Here is a 22896-nt window from a genome sequence, read left to right as displayed (position 1 = left end):
GCTCACAATCTCCTATACCTTCTCCCCCCACAACAGACACCCTGTGAGGTGGGGGCAGATTTATACCCCGCCCTTCTCCCTGAATCAGAGACTCAGAGCGGCTCACAATCTCCTCTATCTTCTCCCCCCACAACAGACACCCTGTGAGGTGGGGGCAGATTTATACCCCGCCCTTCTCCCTGAATCAGAGACTCAGAGCAGCTCACAATCTCCTCTATCTTCTCCCCCCACAACAGACACCCTGTGAGGTGGGGGCAGATTTATACCCCGTCCTTCTCCCTGAATCAGAGACTCGGAGCGGCTCACAATCTCCTATACCTTCTCCCCCCACAACAGACACCCTGTAAGGTGGGGGCAGATTTATACCCCGCCCTTCTCCCTGAATCAGAGACTCAGAGCGGCTCACAATCTCCTATACCTTCTCCCCCCACAACAGACACCCTGTGAGGTGGGGGCAGATTTATACCCCGCTCTTCTCCCTGAATCAGAGACTCAGAGCGGCTCACAATCTCCTATACCTTCTCCCCCCACAACAGACACCCTGTAAGGTGGGGGCAGATTTATACCCCACCCTTCTCCCTGAATCAGAGACTCAGAGCGGCTCACAATCTCCTATACCTTCTCCCCCCACAACAGACACCCTGTGAGGTGGGGGCAGATTTATACCCCGCTCTTCTCCCTGAATCAGAGACTCAGAGCGGCTCACAATCTCCTATACCTTCTCCCCCCACAACAGACACCCTGTAAGGTGGGGGCAGATTTATACCCCACCCTTCTCCCTGAATCAGAGACTCAGAGCGGCTCACAATCTCCTATGTCTTCTCCCCCCACAACAGACACCCTGTGAGGTGGGGGCAGATTTATACCCCGCCCTTCTCCCTGAATCAGACTCAGAGCGGCTTACAATCTCCTATACCTTCTCCCCCCACAACAGACACCCTGTAAGGTGGGCGGGGCCGAGAGGGCTTTCACAGCAGCAGCCCTTTCAAGGCCATTCCAGCAGCTGCAAGTGGAGGAGTGGGGAATCAAACCCAGTTCTCCCAGATAAGAATCCACGCACTTCACCACTACACCAAACTGGGAAAGGGAAGCAGACGACAGCCAGTTGCTCGGGGGCCTGATAGGAAGACGAAGATGATATTGGATTTATATCCCACCCTCCACTCCAAATCTCAGAGTCTCAGAGCGGCTCACAATCTCCTATATCTTCTCTCCCCACAACAGATACTCTGTGAGGTGGGTGGGGCTGAGAGAGCTCTCCCAGCAGCTGCCCCTTCAAGGACAACCTCTGCCAAAGCTATGGCTGACCCAAGGCCATTCCAGCAGGTGGAAGTGGAGGAGTGGGGAATCAAACCTGGTTCTCCCAGGTAAGTGTCTGCACACTTAACCACTACACCAAACTGGCTCTTGCAACCACCCTTTCAAGGACAACCTCTGCCAGAGCTCTGGCTGACCCAAGGCCATTCCAGCAGGTGCAAGTGGAGGAGTGGGGGATCAAACCCCGTTCTCCCAGATAAGAGTCTGCACACTTAACTACTACACCAGACTGGCTCCACCAGTTTGCCCCCCCCCCCGCGGCCGCACGCTCGACACCCCCGTTTTAAACTGTATGAACTGTTGAAATGTTCTCACGATTTTATTGTACCATGATTCTAATATCGTGCTCTTCAAACTGCCGTTAGCCGCCCTGAGCCCGTTAGGGGAGGGCGGGATACAAACGCAATAAAATGAATAAATGGAGCCCCGATTCAGGGGCTGAAAAACGGGCTTACCGTCCACGTGGCAGACTTAGCAGTGCTGGACTGTTGAAATGATACGTCGAAGCTGTGAGGTCCCGGGTAATCTGTGTTGGAGGGGATGGCCGGTGACGGCGAGAGGGCGTCGAAGGTGGAGCTGGGCTGGGCGTAGGGCGAGGGTGCCGTGACACTGTTCTGAGCATGCTCTGTGTTGTACGGGCTGGTGGAGGAGGAGCCGTTTTGGATCTGCTGGTCCATGCTGCTCAGGAGCCCCAGGTTGGTGTACTGAGGCTGAAGGGGAGGGGGAGAGAGGAAAAGAAAACATGAGAGAGCTTCTGGAAGGGGGGGGGGGGGGACATTTAGAAATCGTGCACTGAGGATGCCGTGAAGTCTAGCGCAATTTGAAGAAGTTCTTCTGGATCGGGGCAACTGAGGAGTGGAGGAAAACGGTGGGGAGAGAGACAGAAGGGGGAGATCAAACTCTTCGCCTAACTTTCCCTATTTTTTCCCTCTCTGAATCTCTAACCCCATGCAATTTCGCAATAGAGAACAGAAGAGAAGCCATGTTGGATCAGGCCAATGGCCCCTCCAGTCCAACACTCTGTGTCACATAAGAACATAAGAGAAGCCCTGTTGGATCAGGCCAGTGGCCCCTCCAGTCCAACACTCTGTGTCACACAGTGGCCAAAACCCAGGTGCCATCAGGAAGTCCACCAGTGGTGCCAGGACTCTAGAAGCCTTCCTACTATTGCCACCCCCCCCCCGAAAGCAACAAGAAGACAGAGAATCACTTGACCCAGACATAAGAACATAAGGGAAGCCATGTTAGATCAGGCCAATGGCCCATCTCGTCCAACACTCTGTGTCACACAGTGCACAAAAAAAACAACAAGTGCCATCAGGAGGTCCATCAGTGGGGCCAGGACACTAGAAGCCCTCCCACTGTTGCCTCCCCCCCCCAAGCACCAAGAATACACAGTTTAAGTTATCTATTTTTTTTAAAAAAAATGTTCATTTAGATCAACAATCCATCAACCAGTGCTTTCTTTTCAGATATTACTGGTTGTATGAAATGGGAAATTAAAAGTAGTAGAAAAAGTTGCCATTTTTTTTTTGAGACGATGCAAATGAAGCTGTTTCAGAAGCAGAAGAAGAAGATGTTGGATTTATATCCCACCCTCCACTCCGAAGAGTCTCAGAGCGGCTCACAATTTCCTTTCCCTTCCTCCCCCACAACAGACACCCTGCAAGGTGGGTGGGGCTGAGAGGGCTCTCACAGCAGCTTCCCTTTCAAGGACAGAGTCTCAGAGCAGCTCACAATCTCCTTTACCTTCCTCCCCCACAACAGACACCCTGTGAGGTAGATGAAGATATTGGATTTATATTCCACCCTCCACTCCGAAGAGTCTTAGAGCGGCTCACAATCTCCTTTCCTTTTCTCCCCCTCAACAGACACCCTGTGAGGTAGATGAAGATACTGGATTTTTATCCCGCCCTCCCCTCCGAAGAGTCTTAGAGGGGCTCACAATCTCCTTTGCCTTCCTCCCCCACAACAGACACCCTGTGAGGTAGATGAAGATATTGGATTTATATTCCACCCTCCACTCCGAAGAGTCTTAGAGCGGCTCACAATCTCCTTTCCCTTTCTCCCCCTCAACAGACACCCTGTGAGGTAGATGAAGATATTGGATTTATATCCCGCCCTCCCCTCCGAAGAGTCTTAGAGGGGCTCACAATCTCCTTTCCCTTTCTCCCCCTCAACAGACACCCTGTGAGTTAGATGAAGATATTGGATTTATATTCCGCCCTCCACTCCGAAGAGTCTTAGAGGGGCTCACAATCTCCTTTCCCTTCCTCCCCCACGATAGACACCCTGTTTGGTGGGTAAAGCTGAGAGAGCTCTCACAGCAGCTGCCCTTTGAAGGACAACTCCTACGAGAGCTGTGGCTGACCTAAGGCCTTTCCAGCAGCTGCAAGTGGAGGAGTGGGGAATCAAACCCGTTTCTCCCAGATAAGAGTTTGCACACTTAACCACGACACCAAACTGGCAGTATTTAAAATAGAAGAAAAGAACCAGGAGCACCTTAAAAACGAACTGCATTTGTGGCAGGAGCTTTCGTGAGCCACTGTTTACCTCTTCAGTATTTAAAACAATTTAAAATCGATTAATTTCAGTTTTATATTTTGTCGCTGTTGTTGTTTAACTGCTCTAAGCATGCTGAACGGAGTTCAGGTATTAGCTGGAGATGTCCTGCAATTGCAACTCCAGGTGAAGGAGAAGAAGATGGCTGCAGATTTATACCCTGCCCTTCTCTTTAAATCAGAGACTCAGAGCGGCTTACAATCTCCTATATCTTCTCCCCCCCACAACAGACACCCTGTGAGATGAGTGGGGCTGAGAGGGTTCTCCCAGAAGCTGCCCTTTCAAGGACAGAGGCTCAGAGCGGCCTACAATCTCCTTTCCCTTCCTCCCCCACAACAGATACCCTGGGAGGCTGGTGGGGCTGAGAGAGTTCTGACAGAAGCTGCCCTTTCAAGGACAACTCCTACGAAAGCTCTGGCTGACCCAAGGCCAATCCAGCAGGTGCAAGTGGAGGAGTCGGGAATCAAACCCGGTTCTCCCAGATAAGAGTCTGCGCAGTTAACCACTACACCAAACTGGCTCTCGTATGAGATCTATTCTCTTGGATAAGAGATCGGTGATAAGAGATCTTGGAGAAAATGATCCATTTTGGAAGGTGGATTTATACGGCATTAGACCCCCACTGAAGCCGCTCTCCTCCCTAAAATCTGCCCTCCTCTGGCTCACGCATCCCCCCCCAAATTTCCAGGTACTTCCATACCATGAGCTGACAACCCTAAAATCCATACAGGCTTAAGAGATTCACTTAGTCCACTGAAAAACAATAAACAGGATAAAAAAATCAGGAGGCCAATAACACCTTCAAGGCTAACAACATATATTCTTCAGTCTTCAACCTGCACACGCGCCAGTTGCGTGATGTGTTGGGTTACTCTGTAAAGCACTGTATACAATGGTACTCCAGACTATAAGCCGCGCACAAAAGGAGAGGGTGGTGCTTTGAAATGGATCATCTCGCAGGAGAAAAACACATTAATCTCGTTGGTGCTGGGTTGCATTTTTGTTCCCAGCGTGCAGAGGGCAGAGAGACACCATCAGCCTTGGGAAGGGAAGCTGAGCTCTTCGACCAAAAGGCTGGCTCGGTTGGCGTGCCCACGTTTCTCGCTTGGAACAACCCACAGCGGAAGGCGAGAAATGTCATCAACGCAGCGGTGGAATTCTAGCAGGAGCTCCAATGTATATTAGGCCGCACACCCCTGATGTAGCCAATCCTCCACTTTGAAAGAACTGAAGACCTTTCTACAGTCTCACATTATCATACCCGCCTGAACAGAGAAGCTATTGAGATTTACAAACACCAGCACAATTTTAACAGAAAGAAGAAGGCATTTCCATCCACCAATCTTGGTATCCAGCTCTGCAAAACACCCTACGGACTATAAATTGCAGAAATTCACAGAACAACCAGCACATTCCACAGAACAATCAGCACAGTCAACAACCATCTTCCTTTTCTTCACACCCCTTCCGACCCTCCCAGCAATTAACACAGCACAATGGTCACATTCAACAGCCAGGTTCCTTATCACTACCCTTCCAGGAAGCCCCACCAAACAATGGGCACATCCACAAACCAATTGCCCTTTCACCACACCCCCTCCAGCCTAGAAATAGCAGCTCTCCAGCAGCCCTGGCCCCACTCAATGCACAGCAGCCAAGAAGGTCTGAGCGCCTGCTCCGGCTGCAACGCCACTGAGGATGTTCTCCGCAGCTGAGAACGAAATGTCTGGAAGAAAAACTTTCTCCAGTAGAACACGGCACTTGAGCCCGAAAGATTTTACAAACCCTAATCCTCCAAGAGTTTACAGAAAAGAGTCCTGCAAGCTCCAGGAGGATTGGCCACAGCAGGGGGTGTGGTCTACTATGCAAAGGAGCTCTTGCTAGAATTCCACCCCTCCATCTATGGAACAGTCCACCGTTTAGGACAAGAACTCTTCTCCTTAGGCAATCCTCAGCTGCTGAGAGTCAGACGTAGGGTTGCCAAGTCCAGTTTAAGAAATATCTGGGGGACTTTGGGGGTGGAGCCAGGAGGAATTAGGGGTGGAGCCAAGATCAAGGCTGTGACAAGCATAATTGAACTCCAAAAGGAGTTCCGGTCATCACATTTAAAGGGACGGCACACCTTTTCGACGCCTTCCTTCCATAGGAAATAAGGAAGGATAGGGGCACCTTCTTTTGGGGCTCATAGAATTGGACCCCCCCCCCCCCCGTCCAATCGTTTTGAAACTTGGGGGATATTTCGGGGAGAGGCACTAGATGCTGTACTGAAAATCTGGTGCCTCTACCTAAAAAAACAGCCCCCCCCAGAGCCCCAGATACCCGCGGATCAATTCTCCATTATTTTCTATGGGAATAAATCTCCATAGGGAATAATAGAGTTCCCAGCAAACATTTCCTCCCCTCCCCGCCCCCCCGCTTTCTGACGACCCTGAAGCGGGGGGAGGGCCTCCAAACGGGGGGATCCCCTGCCCCCACCTGGGGATTGGCAACCCTAGTCAGACGTGTTGCCGATTTGCCTCACTTCCTGCACATACGGCTCCCACCTCAGATGGGCAGGAGATCCAGCTGGACAGCCGTGTTGGTCTGAAGCAACCAGGGGTGGGATTCTAGCAGGAGTTCCTTTGCATATTAGGCCACACACCCGATCCTCCAACAGCTAATTCCCCACGCTAACGCAACCCAGATCAAAGGTTTTCCGCATTTGTTAATTTTACTATTCTGCTATTGGTTTTTTAACTTTGTACCACTGGGCATTCGAAACCCCACCAGCTATATGTGGGCTCTACTTACTGTACCTCATTCCTCGTCTGAAGAAGTGTGCTTGGAGCACACAAAAGCTTATGTTCGGAATAAAACTAAGTTGGTCTTAAAGGTACAATTGACTCCTATTTTGTTCTAAAGCTCTTTTTTGCAAGCTCTTGGAGGATTGGCTACATCGGGAGGGGAGTGGCCTAATATGCAAAGGAGCTCCTGCTAGAATTTTACCCCTGGAAGCAATAGAATGAAGTAGGAGTCCAGTAGAACCTTTAAGACCGATCAAGTTTGATTCAGAATGGAAGCATTCATATGGAAGCTTACATTCTGAATAAAATTCCGTTGGTCTTAAAAGTGCTACTGGATTCCTACAGAAGAAGAAGAGGAGGAGGAGGAGAAAAAAGAAGTTGATGATGATTCTGGGTTTAAACTTCGCCCTATACTCTGAATCTCAGAGTCTAAGAGCAGCTTACAAACTCCTTTACCTTCCTCCCCGCCCCCACAACAAACACCCTGTGAGGTAGGTGGGGCTGAGAGAGCTCTCCCAGAAGCTGCCTTTTCAAGGACAGCTCTGCAAGAGCTATGGCTAACCCAAGGGCATTCCAGCAGGTGCAAGTGGAGGAGTGGGGAATCAAACCCGGTTCTCCCAGATAAGAGTGCGCACACTTCACCACTACGCCGAAATGAACTCTCCGATGCTGAACTGGCTATTTTGTTCTTCGATGGCAAGTGCGGTATGTGTGGAACTCCAGACTCCCCTCCCTTGGGCGTTTCCCCAGCTGGAAAGGCACAATCTGGCTCCACTATTACCCCAAAAGACAGTATCCTCATTAGTTGGGGGAATTGGCTTTAAAGAAACAGGGCAAGATGGGGTAACTGATTCTCCACCTAGGTATATGGGGATTTTCCCTTTAAGGAAACTCTGAGATAAAGCAGGCAGGTGTCCATCTGGGAACGTTTTTAGTAAGACAAAGAATAAAACAAAATTGCACACGATAAACACACCTTCCGGAGCCGACTAAGAGAAATGCAGGGAAGATACAAAAATGCTAACTATGAATGCACATCGATGGGGTCCAAACTGGCGGAGACTGACCAGGAGAGAAATCTTGGAGGTGTGGTAGATAACTCATGGAAGAAGTTGAGTCATTGTGTGACTGCGATTGTTTAAAAAAGGCAAACGCTATGCTGGGGATTATTAAGAAGGGAACTGAAAACATACCAGCAACAGAATGCCCCTGTACAAATCTGTGGCGTGGCCTCATTTCGAATACTGCATACCGTTCGGGTCCCCATACCTCAAAAAAAGGTATTATAAGAAGAAGAAGACGACTGTAGATTTATACCCCGCCCTTCTCTCTGAATCAGAGTCTCCAAGCGGCTCACAATCTCCTTTTTCTTCCTCCCCCACAACAGACACCTTGTGAGGTGGGTGGCGCTGAGAGAGCTCTGACAGAAGCTGCCCTTTCAAGGACAACTCTGCAAGAGCTATGGCTGACCCAAGGCCATTCCAGCAGCTGCAAGTGGAGGAGTGGGGAATCAAACCCGATTCTCCCAGATAAGAGTCCCCACACTTAACCACTACACCAAACAGGCTCTCATAGCATTGGAAAAGGTGCAGAAAGGAGCAACTAAAATGATTAAGGGGATGAAACACAGAGGTTACAGTCCTTTAGCATGGAGAAACGACGACCAAGGGGTGACATGATACAAGGTTTATGCATGGAATGGAGAAGAGAGTGAAATAAGTCCTTTCCCCCCTTTCTCGCAATACGAGAACTTATGGGCACTTCATGAAATTGCTGAGCAGTCGGGCCAGAACGGATAAAAGGAAGTCCTTCTTCACCCAAAGGGGGATTAACACGTGGACCTCAACAACGGTGAACTTGAAGGACCTCTGCCCAAATGTTCTCAGTCAGCCATGCATGCATTTTTCTACTGCAATAGCACCCTGAGGGGTTGTTTTTTTGCCTGTTTGTCTTTTCTGACAGACTATTAAAGCACAGGGGCTGCATCATTCGCACACGGTCCTCTTCTGCACAGCGTATCTGGCATTAGCAGGTGTTCCACAGGTTGTCATGGCGGAGAGGGGTAGGAATAAAGCAGGGGTGAGAGGGGGAGGTGAGCACCCGCCAAAATGGCTTCTCCCAGAAGTGAAGCCAAACCCAAAATGGCGGCCTCAGAAGGTGGAGCCCAACAGAATACCCTTTTCCAGTTTGGTGTAGTGGCTAAGTGTGCGGACTCTTATCTGGGAGAACTGGGTTTGATTTCCCCACTCCTCCACTTGCACCTGCTGGAATGGCCTTGGGTCAGCCAGAGCTCTCGTAGGAGTTGTCCTTGAAAGGGCAGCTGCTTTGAGAGCCCTCTCAGCCACACCCACCTCACAGGGTGTCTGTTGTGGGGGAGGGAGATAAAGGAGATTGTGAGCTGCTCTGAGTCTCTGAGAGCCAGTTTGGTGTAGTGGTTAAGTGTGTGGACTCTCATCTGGGAGAACCAGGTTTGATTCCCCACTCCTCCACTTGCACCTGCTGGAATGGCCTTGGGTCAGCCATAGCTCTCGTAGGAGTTGTCCTTGAAAGGGCAGCTGCTGTGAGAGTCCTCTCAGCCCCACCCCCCTCACAGGGTGTCTGTTGTGGGGGAGGGAGATAAAGGAGATTGTGAGCCGCTCTGAGACTCTTGAATGGAGGGCGGAATATAAATCCAATGTCTTCTTCTCCTGGAAAGAAGGAAACCACGCAGTGGGGATGGAACTACATACTGACTAAAGAAAGCCCAGCTGCTCAAAATCCACCTGTGGAAAATTCTTTAATTTGAACGAGGGACACCTCCAATGAGCCTTCCTGAAAAGTGCAGGAGCGTACCATGGCACCGACAGGGTAACCCGCTGTAACCACTACACTAGGCTGGGTCTGACCACAAGTCACTCCAAAGGCGCCCCAGGAATGCCAGGGAAAGTAACGAAATAATGCACCCAAGAGGCGAATCTTGTTACAGCTGAAATCAGGCATTAAAATTAATTATTGGATGGCGAAATCTAGAGAGCTGGAGGAAAAACTGCCCTATTTGCGGCAAGAGTTTGGCTTAGAGCAGAGATCCCCATTGCCCAACTATTTTGAGCCTATAGGCCCCACTGGAGTTCTGACATAGCGTGTTGGGCACAAAACGGCTGCCACAAAATGGCTGCTGTCCCGCCATAAAAATTTATTTATTGGATGGCTCGGGGAGGGTTACAGACATAAATACAACATGAATACCACATTACAGACATAAATACCACAAAAATGTAAGATTCTCCACATACACAATATTCAGTATATAAGCTTCTTGTATACACTTCCTCGGGAGATGGTGGGCTCTCCTTCCATGGAGGTTTTTCAACAGAGGCTAGATGGCCATCTGACAACAATGAGGATCCTGTGAATTTAGGGGGAGGTGTTTGTGAGTTTCCTGCATTGTGCAGGGGGTTGGACTAGTTGACCCTGGAGGTCCCTTCCAACTCTATGAGTCTGATAGAGCAGTTCCTCAGTGGAAGAGGCTTCCTCCTCGGGAGGTGGTGGGCTCTCCTTCCTTGGAGGTTTTTCAACAGAGGCTAGATGGCCATCTGACAACAATGAGGATCCTGTGAATTTAGGGGGAGGTATTTGTGAGTTTAGAGCAGTTCCTCAGTGGAACAGGCTTCCTCCTTGGGAGGTGGTGGGCTCTCCTTCCTTGGAGGTTTTGAAGCAGAGGCTAGATGGCCATCTGACAACAATGAGGATCCTGTGAATTTAGGGGGAGGTGTTTGTGAGTTTCCTGCATTGTGCAGGGGGTTGGACTAGTTGACCCTGGAGATCCCTTCCAACTCTATGATTCTATGATTCTGATAGAGCAGTTCCTCAGTGGAAGAGGCTTCCTCCTCGGGAGGTGGTGGGCTCTCTTTCCTTGGAGGTTTTTCAACAGAGGCTAGATGGCCATCTGACAGCGATGAAGATCCTGTGAATTTAGGGGGAGGGATTTGTGAATTTTCCTGCATTGTGCAGGGAGTTGGCCTAGATGACCCTGGGGATCGCTTCCAACTTTGATTCTAAGTTGTAACGACAAGATGGTAAGAGCTCCCTAAGTCTGCTCAATAACATTCAGGTTTCAGATTTAATTCAAAATCATTGTGCGGTGGCAGCAGCAGCTACCAAGGACGCGTTTCTAAAAATCTGTGCAACCAATCAAATCTCCAACGACCAACAGCCCTGCCAGGGCCCTCCCACTTTCTAAAAAACTCTTGACAGGCATCACTCAGTTTGAGAGCCAGTTTGGTGTAGTGGTTAAGTACGTGCACTCTTATCTGGGAGAACCGTGTTCGATTCCCCACTCCTCCACTTGCACCTCCTGGAATGGCCTTGGGTCAGCCAGAGTTCTCGCAGAGCTGTCCTTGAAAGGGCAGCTTCTGTCAGAGCTCTCTCAGCCCCACTTACACCACAGGATGTCTGTTGTGAGGGAGAAAGGGAACGGAGATTGTGAGCTGCTCTGAGACTCTTGAGATTCGTGGTATAGTGCGGAATATAAATCCAATATCGTCGTCTTCTTCCGCCTCTTCCTCCTCCTCCCAGAAGCATTCAAAGGGAATCTGGACCTTCCAAAAAGCCAAGCGTTTCCATCAGGCATGCAAAGATTCTCAAGAGGGATTCACACACCCTCGATGCGGGGTCAGGAACACGGCAGTGTGGGATTTTTAAAGAGGTCTTCCATTCCCCCCTCGGAGCCGTGCCCTATAAGCACTCCACGCTCAACTGGCATATCCAGAGTTCCAAGCCCTCGTGGGCCGGAGCAGATTATGACTCTTGAAGAACAATCGTAACAAGGGGAAGGGGAGTGTAAATATGGAAGCGCCATTCCAAGCAAGCCAGAAACCATCTGTCTAAAATGGTGCAGAGGGGAGAAGCCATTCCTCCGCATTGATCCCCGTGCGCATTCCACAGTCCAAAGCCACCACCTCCCTGCCTGCTATTTAAATAACCATTAATCCTCGCCTTGACAAGAACAGCTGGAAGTCGTCCTCTGCCCCTCCTTCCCTCTAGCTCCTCGGAGTCCCTTATCCTCCCCCTCCAGACAGGTGCAACAAAAGCGTCCAGGTGAGACAAGGAAAGTTAAGAACCAGAGATGCACCCTGGGCCTGGGGAGGCCGTGCCCCAGGGCCAAATGGGGCTGGAGAAGCCACTGGCACGCCGGGGTCAGCGTCTGAGGCTCCGGTGAGCCCCCTGGTAACCATCAGATAACTCTCGCGGAGGCGTGCGCCTTCTGACAAGGGGACAATTAAAGAAGGGGGCCTCCACGGAATTCAACTCTGGCGTTTGCTCCTCCCTCCGCCCCGGCCGCATTTTTTTTGGAGAACAAAAGCGCTCCAGGTACTCCCTCGGCTTATCGTGCCATCGCTGTCTTTGAAGGGAACACGCTGGAAAGTTATTTACGAATTCAGGTGGTCCGCTTTGATGATGCAACGGGGGGGGGGGGGGGGGGGTTCAACGGCTTTTAAAAAATCTTCGCGTCCTCCTGCCAGCCTCCTTGGAGGCATGCGGGGGGTCATTTTGTAGAAAAAATAGGCGGTGGAGCTCATTAGCATATGCCACCCCCCACCCCCAGCCAAAAGCAACCAGATGCACGAAAGGAGAGCCCCGGTTGAGCGAGGCCTAATTGGGCTGGCTAGAGATCCAGCCAGCCCAAGCAGGCCTCGCTCACCTGGGGCTCTCCTGGGCCGCCCGTCCCCCCAGTCCAAAGGTCAGCAAGCCACCTGCCGTCCAAAATCACATAAGAAGTGGAGAAAGGGTGGCATGGGCTTCTCCAGGGGTTAATGAGGAAGAAGTCCTTTTCTCCCTTTCTCACAATACGAGAACTCGTGAGCATTCGATGAAATTCCTGAGCAGTCAGGTTAAAACGGATAAAAGGAAGTCCTTCTTCACCCAAAGGGTGATTAACATGTGGAATTCACTGCCACAGGAGGTGGTGGCGGCCCCAAGCATGGCCACCTTCAAGAGGGGTTTAGATAAAAATATGGAGCAGAGGTCCATCAGTGGCTATTAGCCACAGTATATATGTGTGTGTGTGTGCGTGTATGTATGTATGTATATGTGTGTGTGTGTATATATATATATATATACACACAAACACATATATTGGCCACTGTGTGACACAGAGTGTTGGACTGGATGGGCCATTGGCCTGATCCAACATGGCTTCTCTTATGTGACACAGAGTGTTGGACTGAATGGGCCATTGGCCTGATCCAACATGGCTTCTCTTATGTGACACAGAGTGTTGGACTGAATGGGCCATTGGCCTGATCCAACATGGCTTCTCTTCTGTTCTTATGTGACACAGGGTGTTGGACTGGAGGGGCCACTGGCCTGATCCCACATGGCTTCTCCTATGTTCCTATGAGGGCTGCTGGGGGTGTGGCAAAGCCCCTGGTGGCTGGCTGGCTGCCCACTCTCCTAATCCGGGGATTGTTATGCAGCTGCACCTGATATTCAATGGACAAGGTAGGTGAGGAGGAAGAGGGGGAACCCTCAGAAAGGTTCAGGAGCTGTGCTTTTGTGAGCTCCTGCTGAATCTGAGGCCTGGAGACACAGCTACTGAGGGCAGCAGTAGTCTGTGCGAAAAGGATCTAGGGGTCTTAGTGGACCATACACTGAACATGAGTCAACAGTGTGGCAGCTAAAAAGGCAAATGCAATTTTGGGCTGTATCAACACAAGTCCAGACCGCGCGAAGTGATGGTATCGCTTTACTCTGCTCTGGTAAGACCTCACCGAGAGTACTGTGTTCAGTTTTGGGATAATAGACAAGCTGGAACGGGTCCAGAGGAGGGAGACGGAGATGGTGAGGGGTCTGGAGACCAAGTTCTATGAGGAAAGGTTGAAGGAGCTGGGGATGTTTAGCCTGGAGAGGAGGCGGCTGAGAGGTGATAGGATCACCATCTTCAAGTACTTGAATAGAGGATGGGGTGGAATACTTTTCTGCGGCCCCGGAAGGTCGGACCAGAACCAACGGGTTGAAATTAAATCAAAAGAGTTTCCGGCTTAACATTAGGAAGAACTTTCTGACCATTAAGAGTGATTCCTCAGTGGAACAGGTAAACAAATACATATTTTGCAGTCGCATCACCCTGATCTAGACTGAGCCGAAGGCAAGTCCTAAACAGAACTTGAAAAGTTTTATAACTGGACGCAAAGAAAGAGAACTCGATTAAAGGCAGGGCCACCGGCCCCCCTCAAATTTTCCAAGTCTTTCAGGGTCTGGCATGAGCGACGCATGCCTTTCAACGCAAGCCGGGGTTGTGCAACGCACAGCTTAGTGAAAACTCTTTCCCCCTTTCCAAGGGATGACCTGTTAGGAGCAGAGAGTCATCTAAACAAACATTGCCTCAGGGGCCACATGCTTGCCATTTTTGGTCTCTTACCACCTGCCTGAGGTTGACAATACAGAGGTAGCTTGTCTGAGGCCAGGATTATCAAAGACGCACACACACACCCCACTTCCCCAGTGAGACAAATCATAATCCAGAATTGCTAAGGGTTTTCTTTTATTTATCAATACAGTCTGGGGCACAGAGGAAAAGAACGTTACCCAATAGAGTCGGAACCACCTTTGCAGAAAATCTGGGAGTTAAAAAAAATAATACCAATCAAGTTCTAATGGTACACATACAACCACAAACATGTATAAACCACATTTCTCGGCAAGAGAACACAAAACTGAGACCTGTCCTTTATACGTCGCTACTTGCTGTTCAAGAGCCCCGTGGCGCAGAGTGGTAAAGCTGCAGTACTGCAGTCCAAGCTCTCTGCTCACGACCTGAGTTCGATCCCGGCGGAAGCTGGGTTCAGGTAGCCGGCTCCAGGTTGACTCAGCCTTCCATCTTTCCGAGGTCAGTAAAATGAGTCCCCAGCTTGCTGAGGGGAAAGGGTAGATGACCGGGGAAGGCAACGGCAAACCACCCCGTCAAAAGTCTGCCGTGAAAACGTTGTGAAAGCAACGTCACCCCAGAGTCGGAAACGACTGGTGCTTGCACAAGGGACTACCTTTTACCTTTTTACTTGCTGTTAATTGCAGGAAAACTGGGCTGTGGACAGGCAATGTCTACAAATTTACCATTTATTTATTTTTTTTTAAAAAAATGTATGTCCCAAATTTCTGGTCTCACAAGGGACACTGAGGCAGCTAACAATATAAACATACACGGTAAGATCATAGTTTAAAACCACTAAAATTGAGCAAAAACAGTTCTGTCTTACACAGCCAAGCATGTTTTTCCTCTTTAGACTCAAGTGCTGTTTTTGCACTAAAGAGAAGCGAGGGCCAAACGTGACCGAAGATCTGGGATTTCTACCTGTTCAGGTGAATCTGAACAACCATCTTGTCTCACATGTTCCTGCCCAGGGACTAAGATCACGGGGGAGAGACGCCCTCTTCTCTGGCCTATCAACCAAAGAAACTCCTTTGGTGGAAACACAAGACGGGGCCTTTTTAGTGGGAACCCCACAACACTGGAACAACCTCCCCGGGGAGATGCACCTGGCCAAAGGATTTGAGCTTCAGCATCTGACCTTCCAGGAAACAGTCTGGGTTGATTTCCCTTAGGACTGACTGATTGGATCTTCTTGCAGTCCAAGGGACTCTCGAGTCTTCTCCAGTGAGGGCTCCCTTCTCATTTGATGGCCAAAGTATTTGAGCTTCGGCTTCAGCATCTGACCTTCCAGGGAACAGTCTGGTTGATTTCCCTTAGGACTGACTGTCTGGATCTTCTTGCAGTCCAAGGCACTCTCAAGAGTCTTCTCCAGTGAGGGCTCTCTTCTCATTGGGTGGCCAAAGTATTTGAGCTTCAGCTTCAGCATTTGACCTTCCAGGGAACAGTCAGGGTTGATTTCCCTTAGGACTGACTGATTGGATCTCCTTGCAGTCCAAGGGACTCTCAAGAGTCTTCTCCAGTGAGGGCTCCCTTCTCATTGGGTAGCCAAAGTATTTGAGCTTCAGCTTCAGCATCTGACCTTCCAGGGAACAGTCTGGGTTGATTTCCCTTAGGACTGACTGATTTGATCTTCTTGCAGTCCAAGAGACCCTCAAGAGTCTTCTCCAGGGAGTGCTCCCTTCTCATTGGGTGGCCAAAGTATCTGAGCTTCAGCTTCAGCATCTGCCCTTCCAGGGAACAGTCTGGGTTGATTTCCCTTAGGACTGACTGATTGGATCTTCTTGCAGTCCAAGGGGCTCTCAGGAGTCTTCTCCAGTGAGGGCTCCCTTCTCATTTGGTGGCCAAAGTCTTTGAGCTTCAGCTTCAGCATCTGACCTTCCAGGGAACCGTCTGGGTTGATTTCCCTTAGGACTGACTGATTGGATCTTCTTGCAGTCCAAGGGACTCTCAAGAGTCTTCTCCAGTGAAGGCTCCCTTCTCATTGGGTGGCAAAAGTATTTGACCTTCAGCTTCAGCATCTGACCTTCCAGGGAACAGTCTGGGTTGATTTCCCTTCGGACTGACTGATTGTTAACTTTGGACTGCAAAAAGATCCATAGTTGTTTGCATCGTCTGAAAGCAGAGAGCTGTGAAGGATGTTCGGATGTTAAATCTGGAGACATTGATCAGATATGGGGATCTCAAGATGATCAGATGCGATTAGTCTGAACCAGGGGGCACCTAAGAGAAAGGGTGTGTGTGTGTGGAATATGCAAATGAGTTATGCAAATTTGTTGTGCCAATGACCTCTGTCACCTCTTTTCCTACAGAATGACCCCTGGAGACCACTAGCCATCAGCACAGAAGCAGAGCAGAGCCAGAAGACCAGGAAGAAGGCTTGAGTCGGAAAATAAACATTATTCATACAACGATCCTGAGATTGCTGGATTTCTTTTTTAAAAAAAAAAATGCAATGTGGTAAGGAAAGGTCCTCTGTGCAAGCACCAGTCGTTTCCGACTCTGGGTGACGTTGCTCTCACAATGTTTTCATGGCAGACTTTTTACGGGGTGGTTTGCCCTTGCCTTCCCCAGTCATCTACACTTTCCCCCCAGCAAGCTAGAGACTCATTTGACCGAACTCGGAAGGATGGAAGGCTGAGTCAACCTCGAGCCGGCTACCTGAACCAGCTTCCGCTGGAATCGAACTCAGGTCGTGAGCAGAGGGCTCCGACTGCAGTACTGCAGCTTTACCACTCTGCGCCACGGGGTTCTTACCAAAGGTAAAGGTAGTCCCCTGTGCAAGCACCAGTCGTTTCCGACTCTTGGGTGACGTTGCTTTCACGACGTTTTCACGGGAGACTTTTGACGGGGTGGTTTGCCATTGCCTTCCCCGGTCATCTACACTCCCCCCCCCCAACAAGCTGGGGACTCCTTTGACCGACCTCGGAAGGATGGAAGGCTGAGTCAACCTCGAGCCGGCTACCTGAAAACCCAGCTTCCGCCGGGGATCGAACTCAGGTCGCGAGCAGAGCTTAGGACTGCAGCTTTAACACTCTGCGCCATGGTGCTCTTACAACAATCTGGTAAAACGCAAGCTAAACCACGCGTTGCAATTTCTGCAAGCTTTGATTGCAGGAAAAATCTGGGCGACGATCATTTTTTGGGTTACAGATTCTAAGTGGAAGGGGGGCGGAAATCTATCGCGGGGAAAAAATGAGTCACAGCTGAAGGACGAGTGCCCAACGGAGGGGGAAAAGGAACAGAGCCGCCCAAGAAAGGTTGCCTCCTCACGCTCCTTTTGTTCACCGCTGGCCTTATCAGCACCATCTTGCATTTTATGGCAACGGGGCAGAGGACGCCGATTACTCAGGCCTGACAAGATGTGTGCAAGCATCACCCGGGGAGTGAAAGGTGAGCAGATGTCCCGATTGCAGGTGAGACACGGACGGTCGCACTGGGCCGGAACACAAACAGCCTCGTGGCTGACTCAGCGGAACGTGCTGAGACGCTTTACCACGACTCCCAAGTGCTCCAATGCCATAAGGGGTTCTTTGTTTCAGACGGTAGCAGATTTGCCTGCAGATTCAAATCCTGCAGCACTGGAGGGCTTTAATCTCTCCTTTTTTGGGGGGGAGAGGGAAGTGTGACACAGTGTTGGACTGGATGGACCATTGGCCTGATCCAACAGGGCTTCTCTTATGTGACACAGAGGGTTGGACTGGATGGGCAATTGGCCTGATCCAACATGGCTTCTCTTATGTGACACAGAGGGTTGGACTGGATGGGCCATTGGCCTGATCCAACACGGCTTCTCTTATGTTCTTATGTGACACAGAGTGTTGGACTGGAGGGGCCATTGGCCTGATCCAACACGGCTTCTCTTATGTTCTTATGTGACACAGAGTGTTGGACTGGAGGGGCCATTGGCCTGATCCAACACGGCTTCTCTTATGTTCTTATGTGACACAGAATGTTGGACTGGAGGGGCCATTGGCCTGATCCAACGTGGCTTCTCTTCTGTTCTTATGTGACACAGAATGTTGGACTGGAGGGGCCATTGGCCTGATCCAACGTGGCTTCTCTTGTGTTCTTATGTGACACAGAGTGTTGGACTGGAGGGGCCACTAGCCTGATCCAGCATGGCTTTTCTTATGTCCTTATAACACAGAGTGTTGGACTGGATGGGCCACTGGCCTGATCCAACATGGCTTCTTTTATGTTCTTATGTGACACAGAGTGTCGGACTGGATGGGCCACTGGCCTGATCCAACATGGCTTCTCTTATGTTCTTATGTGACACAGAGTGTTGGACTGGAGGGGCCACTGGCCTGATCCAACATGGCTTCTCTTATGTTCTTATGTGACACAGAGTGTTGGACTGGAGGGGCCACTGGCCTGATCCAACAGGGCTTCTCTTATGTCCTTATAACACAGAGTGTTGGACTGGATGGGCCACTGGCCTGATCCAACATGGCTTCTCTTATGTTCTTAAGTGAAGCCCCCCCTCCAAAAAGGAAGTCCTTCTTCACTCAAAGGGTGATTACCTGGAAACCACTGCCACAGGAGGTGGTGGCTGCAAGCATAGCCAGCTTCAAGAGGGGACTGGATCAACATCTGGAGCAGAGGTCCATCAGTGGCTATTAGCCACAGTGTGTGTGTGTGTGTGTGTGTGTATATATATCTGAGGTTGTCCAAAGAGGCAGGGTGGCCCACCCGGGATCCAGGTGGATGAAAGAGGCAGCACGCGGTGTCGCTCCGAAGCACCCCACCCCTTTCATCCGCCCGGGTTCTGGACGGGCGGAAGGCACAGTGCAGCAGCGACCTATGCCTACCCCTAATTTAAAGACCTCCCCCATGGGAGTCAGGGACAAGGTGGGGGGCCGCCTGGGGCAGCCAAAAGCCCAACACCCTTCCCGCAACGGTCCGTAGAAAAATCCACACATGCCGCCATGTTGGTCTGAAGGGACAGGACAAAACTGGAGTCCATTCTGGCACCTTTAAGACCAGCAATGGTTTATTCACAGTGTAAACTTTCGTGAGCATGCAAAGCTTTTGTGTGCATGAGCAAAGCTGTTAAAAATAGTATGTTTTGGAAGTCATTCATTCACAGAGTCGAGTTGGAAGGGATCACCAGGGTCATCTAGTCCGATCCCCTGCACAATGCAGGAAACTCGCAAACACCTCCCCCTAAATTCACAGGATCCGGGAGAACCGGGTTTGATTCCCCACTCCTCCACTTGCACCTGCTGGCATGGCCTTGGATTAGCCAGAGCTCTGGCAAAGGTGGTCCTTGAAAGGGCAGCTGCTGTGAGAGTCCTCTCAGCCCCACCCACCTCACAGGTTGTCTGTTGTGGGGAAAGAAGATAAAGGAGATTGTAAGCTGCTCTGAGACTCTGATTCAGAGAGAAGAGTGGGGTATAAATCTGCAGTTGTCTTCTTCTAATGGTTAAGTGCATGGACTCTTACCTGGGAGAACCAGGTTTGATTCCCCACTCCTCCCCTTGCAGCTGCTGAGATGGCCTTGGGTCAGCCATAGCTCTGGCAGAGGCAGTCCTTGAAAGGGCAGCTGCTGTGAGACCCCTCTCAGCCCCACCCACCTCACCGGGTGTTTGTTGTGGGGGGAGAAGAAATAGGAGACTGTAAGCCGCTCTGAGTCTCTGATTCAGAGAGAAGGGCGGGGTATAAATCTGCAATTCTTCTTCTGCATTGCTGTCAGATGGGCCTCTAGCCTCTGTTTCAAAACTTCCAAGGAAGGAGAGCCCACCACCTCCCGAGGAAGCCTGTTCCACTAAGAAACCGCTCTAATGGTCAGGAATCATAGAGCTGGAAGGGACCTCCAGGGTCATCTAGTCCAACCCCCTGCACGATGCAGGAAACTCACAAACACCTCCCCCTAAATTCACAGGATCTTCATTGCTGTTAGATGGCCATCTAGCCTCTGTTTAAAAATCCCCAAGGAAGGAGAGCCCACCACCTCCCGAGGAAGCCTGTTCCACTGAGGTACCGCTCTAACAGTCAGGAATCATAGAGCTGGAAGGGACCTCCAGGGTCATCTAGTCCATCCTCCTGCACAATGCAGGAAACCCACAAACCCCTCCCCCTAAATTCACAGGATCCTCATTGCTGTCAGAGGGCCATCTAGGCTCTGTTGAAAAACCTCCAAGGAAGGAGAGCCCACCACCTCCCAAGGAGGAAGTCTGTTCCACTGAGGAATCACTCTTAACGGTCAAGAAGTTCTTCCTAATGTTGAGCCAGAAACTCTTTTGAATTAATTTCAACCCACTGGTTCTGGTCCTACCTTCCGGGGCCACAGAAAACAATTCCACACCATCCTCTATAGGACAGCCCTTCACAATACTAGACTTGAGAGCACTTCACTCACACACACACACACACACACACACACACACACACACACAATATCATCTTAAGGCTTAAGCTCTGGTTCTTTTGCCCATTTCGATGGCAGGCATATGAATGTCCATTCACCTGCTGCCCAGGGAGAGAGTCCATAGATGCCTGCACTATGTAGAAAAGACGGGCCCAGAGTTGAGTAACACAGCCTTGGGCTGCAAGACCCCAGGGTAAGAAGACAGAGGAGGTTGTTCGAGGGAGCACCGCCTCCCCACGCTGCCCTGTCTGATGTTCTAGTCCGCCCACGCACCACAGGCGATGCCAGGAATTTTATGTAATCAGTCCCTCCCGCATAGCTCATCTCAGGACGGAAGTTTTCAAAAACACTACCTGGAATCAAACTCGTAGCATTTCCCTTAATGCCCAGCTCTGAAATATAGTGAGGAGGAGGAGAAGAGGAGGAGAAGGAGGAGGAGGAGAAGATGAAGAAGAGGAGGAGATGATGATATTGGATATACACCCCATGTCGCAGAGTGGTAAAGCAGCAGTACTGTAGTAGATGAAGATGAAGAAGATGATATTGGATTTATATCCCGCCCTCCACTCCGAAGAGTCTCAGAGCGGCTCACAATCTCCTTTCCCTTCCTCCCTCACAAGAGACACCCTGTGAGGTAGATGAAGATATTGGATTTATATCCCGCCCTCCACTCCGAAGAGTCTCAAAGCGGCTCACAATCTCCTTTCCCTTCCTCCCCCACAACAGACACCCTGTGAGGTAGATGAAGATATTGGATTATCTCCCGCCCTCCACTCTGAAGAGTCTCAGAGTGGCTCACAATCTCCTTTCCCTTCCTCCCCCACAACAGACACCCTGTGAGGTAGATGAAGATATTGGATTTATATCCCGCCCTCCACTCCGAAGAGTCTCAGAGCAGCTCACAATCTCCTTTCCCTTCCTCCCCCACAACAGACACCCTGTGAGGTAGATGAAGATATTGGATTTATATCCCGCCCTCCACTCCGAAGAGTCTCAGAGCAGCTCACAATCTCCTTTACCTCCCTCCCCCAGAACAGACACCCTGTGAGGTGGGTGGGGCTGGAGAGGGCTCTCACAGCAGCTGCCCTTTCAAGGACAACCTCTGCCAGGGCTATGGCTGACCCAAGGCCATGCTAGCAGGTGCAAGTGGAGGAGTGGAGAATCCAACCCGGTTCTCCCAGATAAGAGTCCGCACACTTAACCACTACACCAAACTGGCTCTACTGTGGTCTGAACTCTCCGCTCACAACCTGAGTTCAATTCCGGCGGAAACTGGATTCAGGTAGTCGGCCCAAGGTTGACTCAGCCTTCCAGCCTTCTGAGGTCGGTCAAAGGAGTCCCCAGCTTGCTGAGGTGAAAGGTGTAGATGACTGAGGAAGGCAAGGGCGAAACATCCCGTAAAAAAATCTGCCGTGAAAACGTTGTGAAAGCGGCATCACCCCAGAGTCGGAAACAACTGGTGCTTGCACAGGGGACCTTTCCTTTCCTATACTCTGAATCTCAGAGTCTCAGAGGAGCTTACAAATTTCTTTACCTTCCTCCCGCCCCCACAACAAGCACCCTTTAAGGTAGGTGGGGTTGAGAGAGCTCTCCCAGAAGCTGCCTTTTCAAGGACAACTCCTATGAGAGCTATGGCTGACCCAAGGCCATTCCAGCAGCTGCAAGTGGAGGAGTGGGGAATCAAATCAGATTAGAGTTCCCGCACTTTATTCTAACTGATGCTGACGTTTGTTCCTTGTGAGGACAGCTATGGCGAATCTGGGCAGTATAATAAAAAAGTAGAGACATCACCCTGCCAACAAAAGTCCGTATAGTCAAAGCGATGGTGTTCCCAGTAGTAATGTACGGCTGTGAGAGCTGGACCATAAGGAAGGCCGAGCGCAGAAGAACAGATGCTTTCGAGCTGTGGTGCTGGAGAAAACTCTTGAGAGTCCCTTGGACTGCAAGAAGATCCAATCAGTCAGTCCTAAGGGAAATCAACCCCGATTGTTCCCTGGAAGGGCGGATGCTGAAGCTGAAGCTCAAATGCTTTGGCCACCAAATGAGAAGGGAGCCCTCACTGGAGAAGACTCTTGAGAGTCCCTTAGGCTGCAAAAAGATCCAATCAGTCAGTCCTAAGGGAAATCAACCCAGACTGTTCCCTGGAAGGTCAGATGCTGAAGCTGAAGCTCAAATACTTTGGCCATCAAATGAAAAGGGAGCCCTCACTGGAGAAGACTCTTGAGAGTCCCTTGGACTGCAAGAAGATCCAGTCAGTCAGTCCTAAGGGAAATCAACCCCGATTGTTCCCTGGAAGGGCAGATGCTGAAGCTAAAGCTCAAATGCTTTGGCCACCAAAGGAAAAGGGACCACTCACTGGAAAAGACTCTTGAGAGTCCCTTGGACTGCAAGAAGATCCAGTCAGTCAGTCCTAATGGAAATCAACCCAGACTCTTCCCTGAAAGGTCAGATGCTGA

The 22896-nt window shown here is 50.4% G+C and overlaps 1 protein-coding gene across 3 annotated transcripts in view; it reads right to left on the bottom strand.

Annotated features, from left to right (window-relative positions):
- TP63 (tumor protein p63) overlaps positions 1 to 22896 on the bottom strand; it is a 221674-nt gene that overhangs the window by 135374 nt on the left and 63404 nt on the right. For all 3 annotated transcript variants that reach the window (XM_060242855.1, XM_060242857.1, XM_060242856.1), the window contains one exon: positions 1773 to 2027. In XM_060242855.1, coding sequence (XP_060098838.1) covers positions 1773 to 2027 — 255 coding nt within the window. The remainder of the gene's footprint in view (positions 1 to 1772; positions 2028 to 22896) is intronic.

The sequence above is a fragment of the Heteronotia binoei genome, chromosome 6 (assembly GCF_032191835.1).
Source record: "Heteronotia binoei isolate CCM8104 ecotype False Entrance Well chromosome 6, APGP_CSIRO_Hbin_v1, whole genome shotgun sequence".
Classification (NCBI taxonomy): Eukaryota; Metazoa; Chordata; class Lepidosauria; order Squamata; family Gekkonidae; genus Heteronotia; species Heteronotia binoei.
The sequence above is the reverse complement of the archived record's forward strand: the minus strand, read 5'-3'. Positions and strand labels throughout refer to the sequence as shown.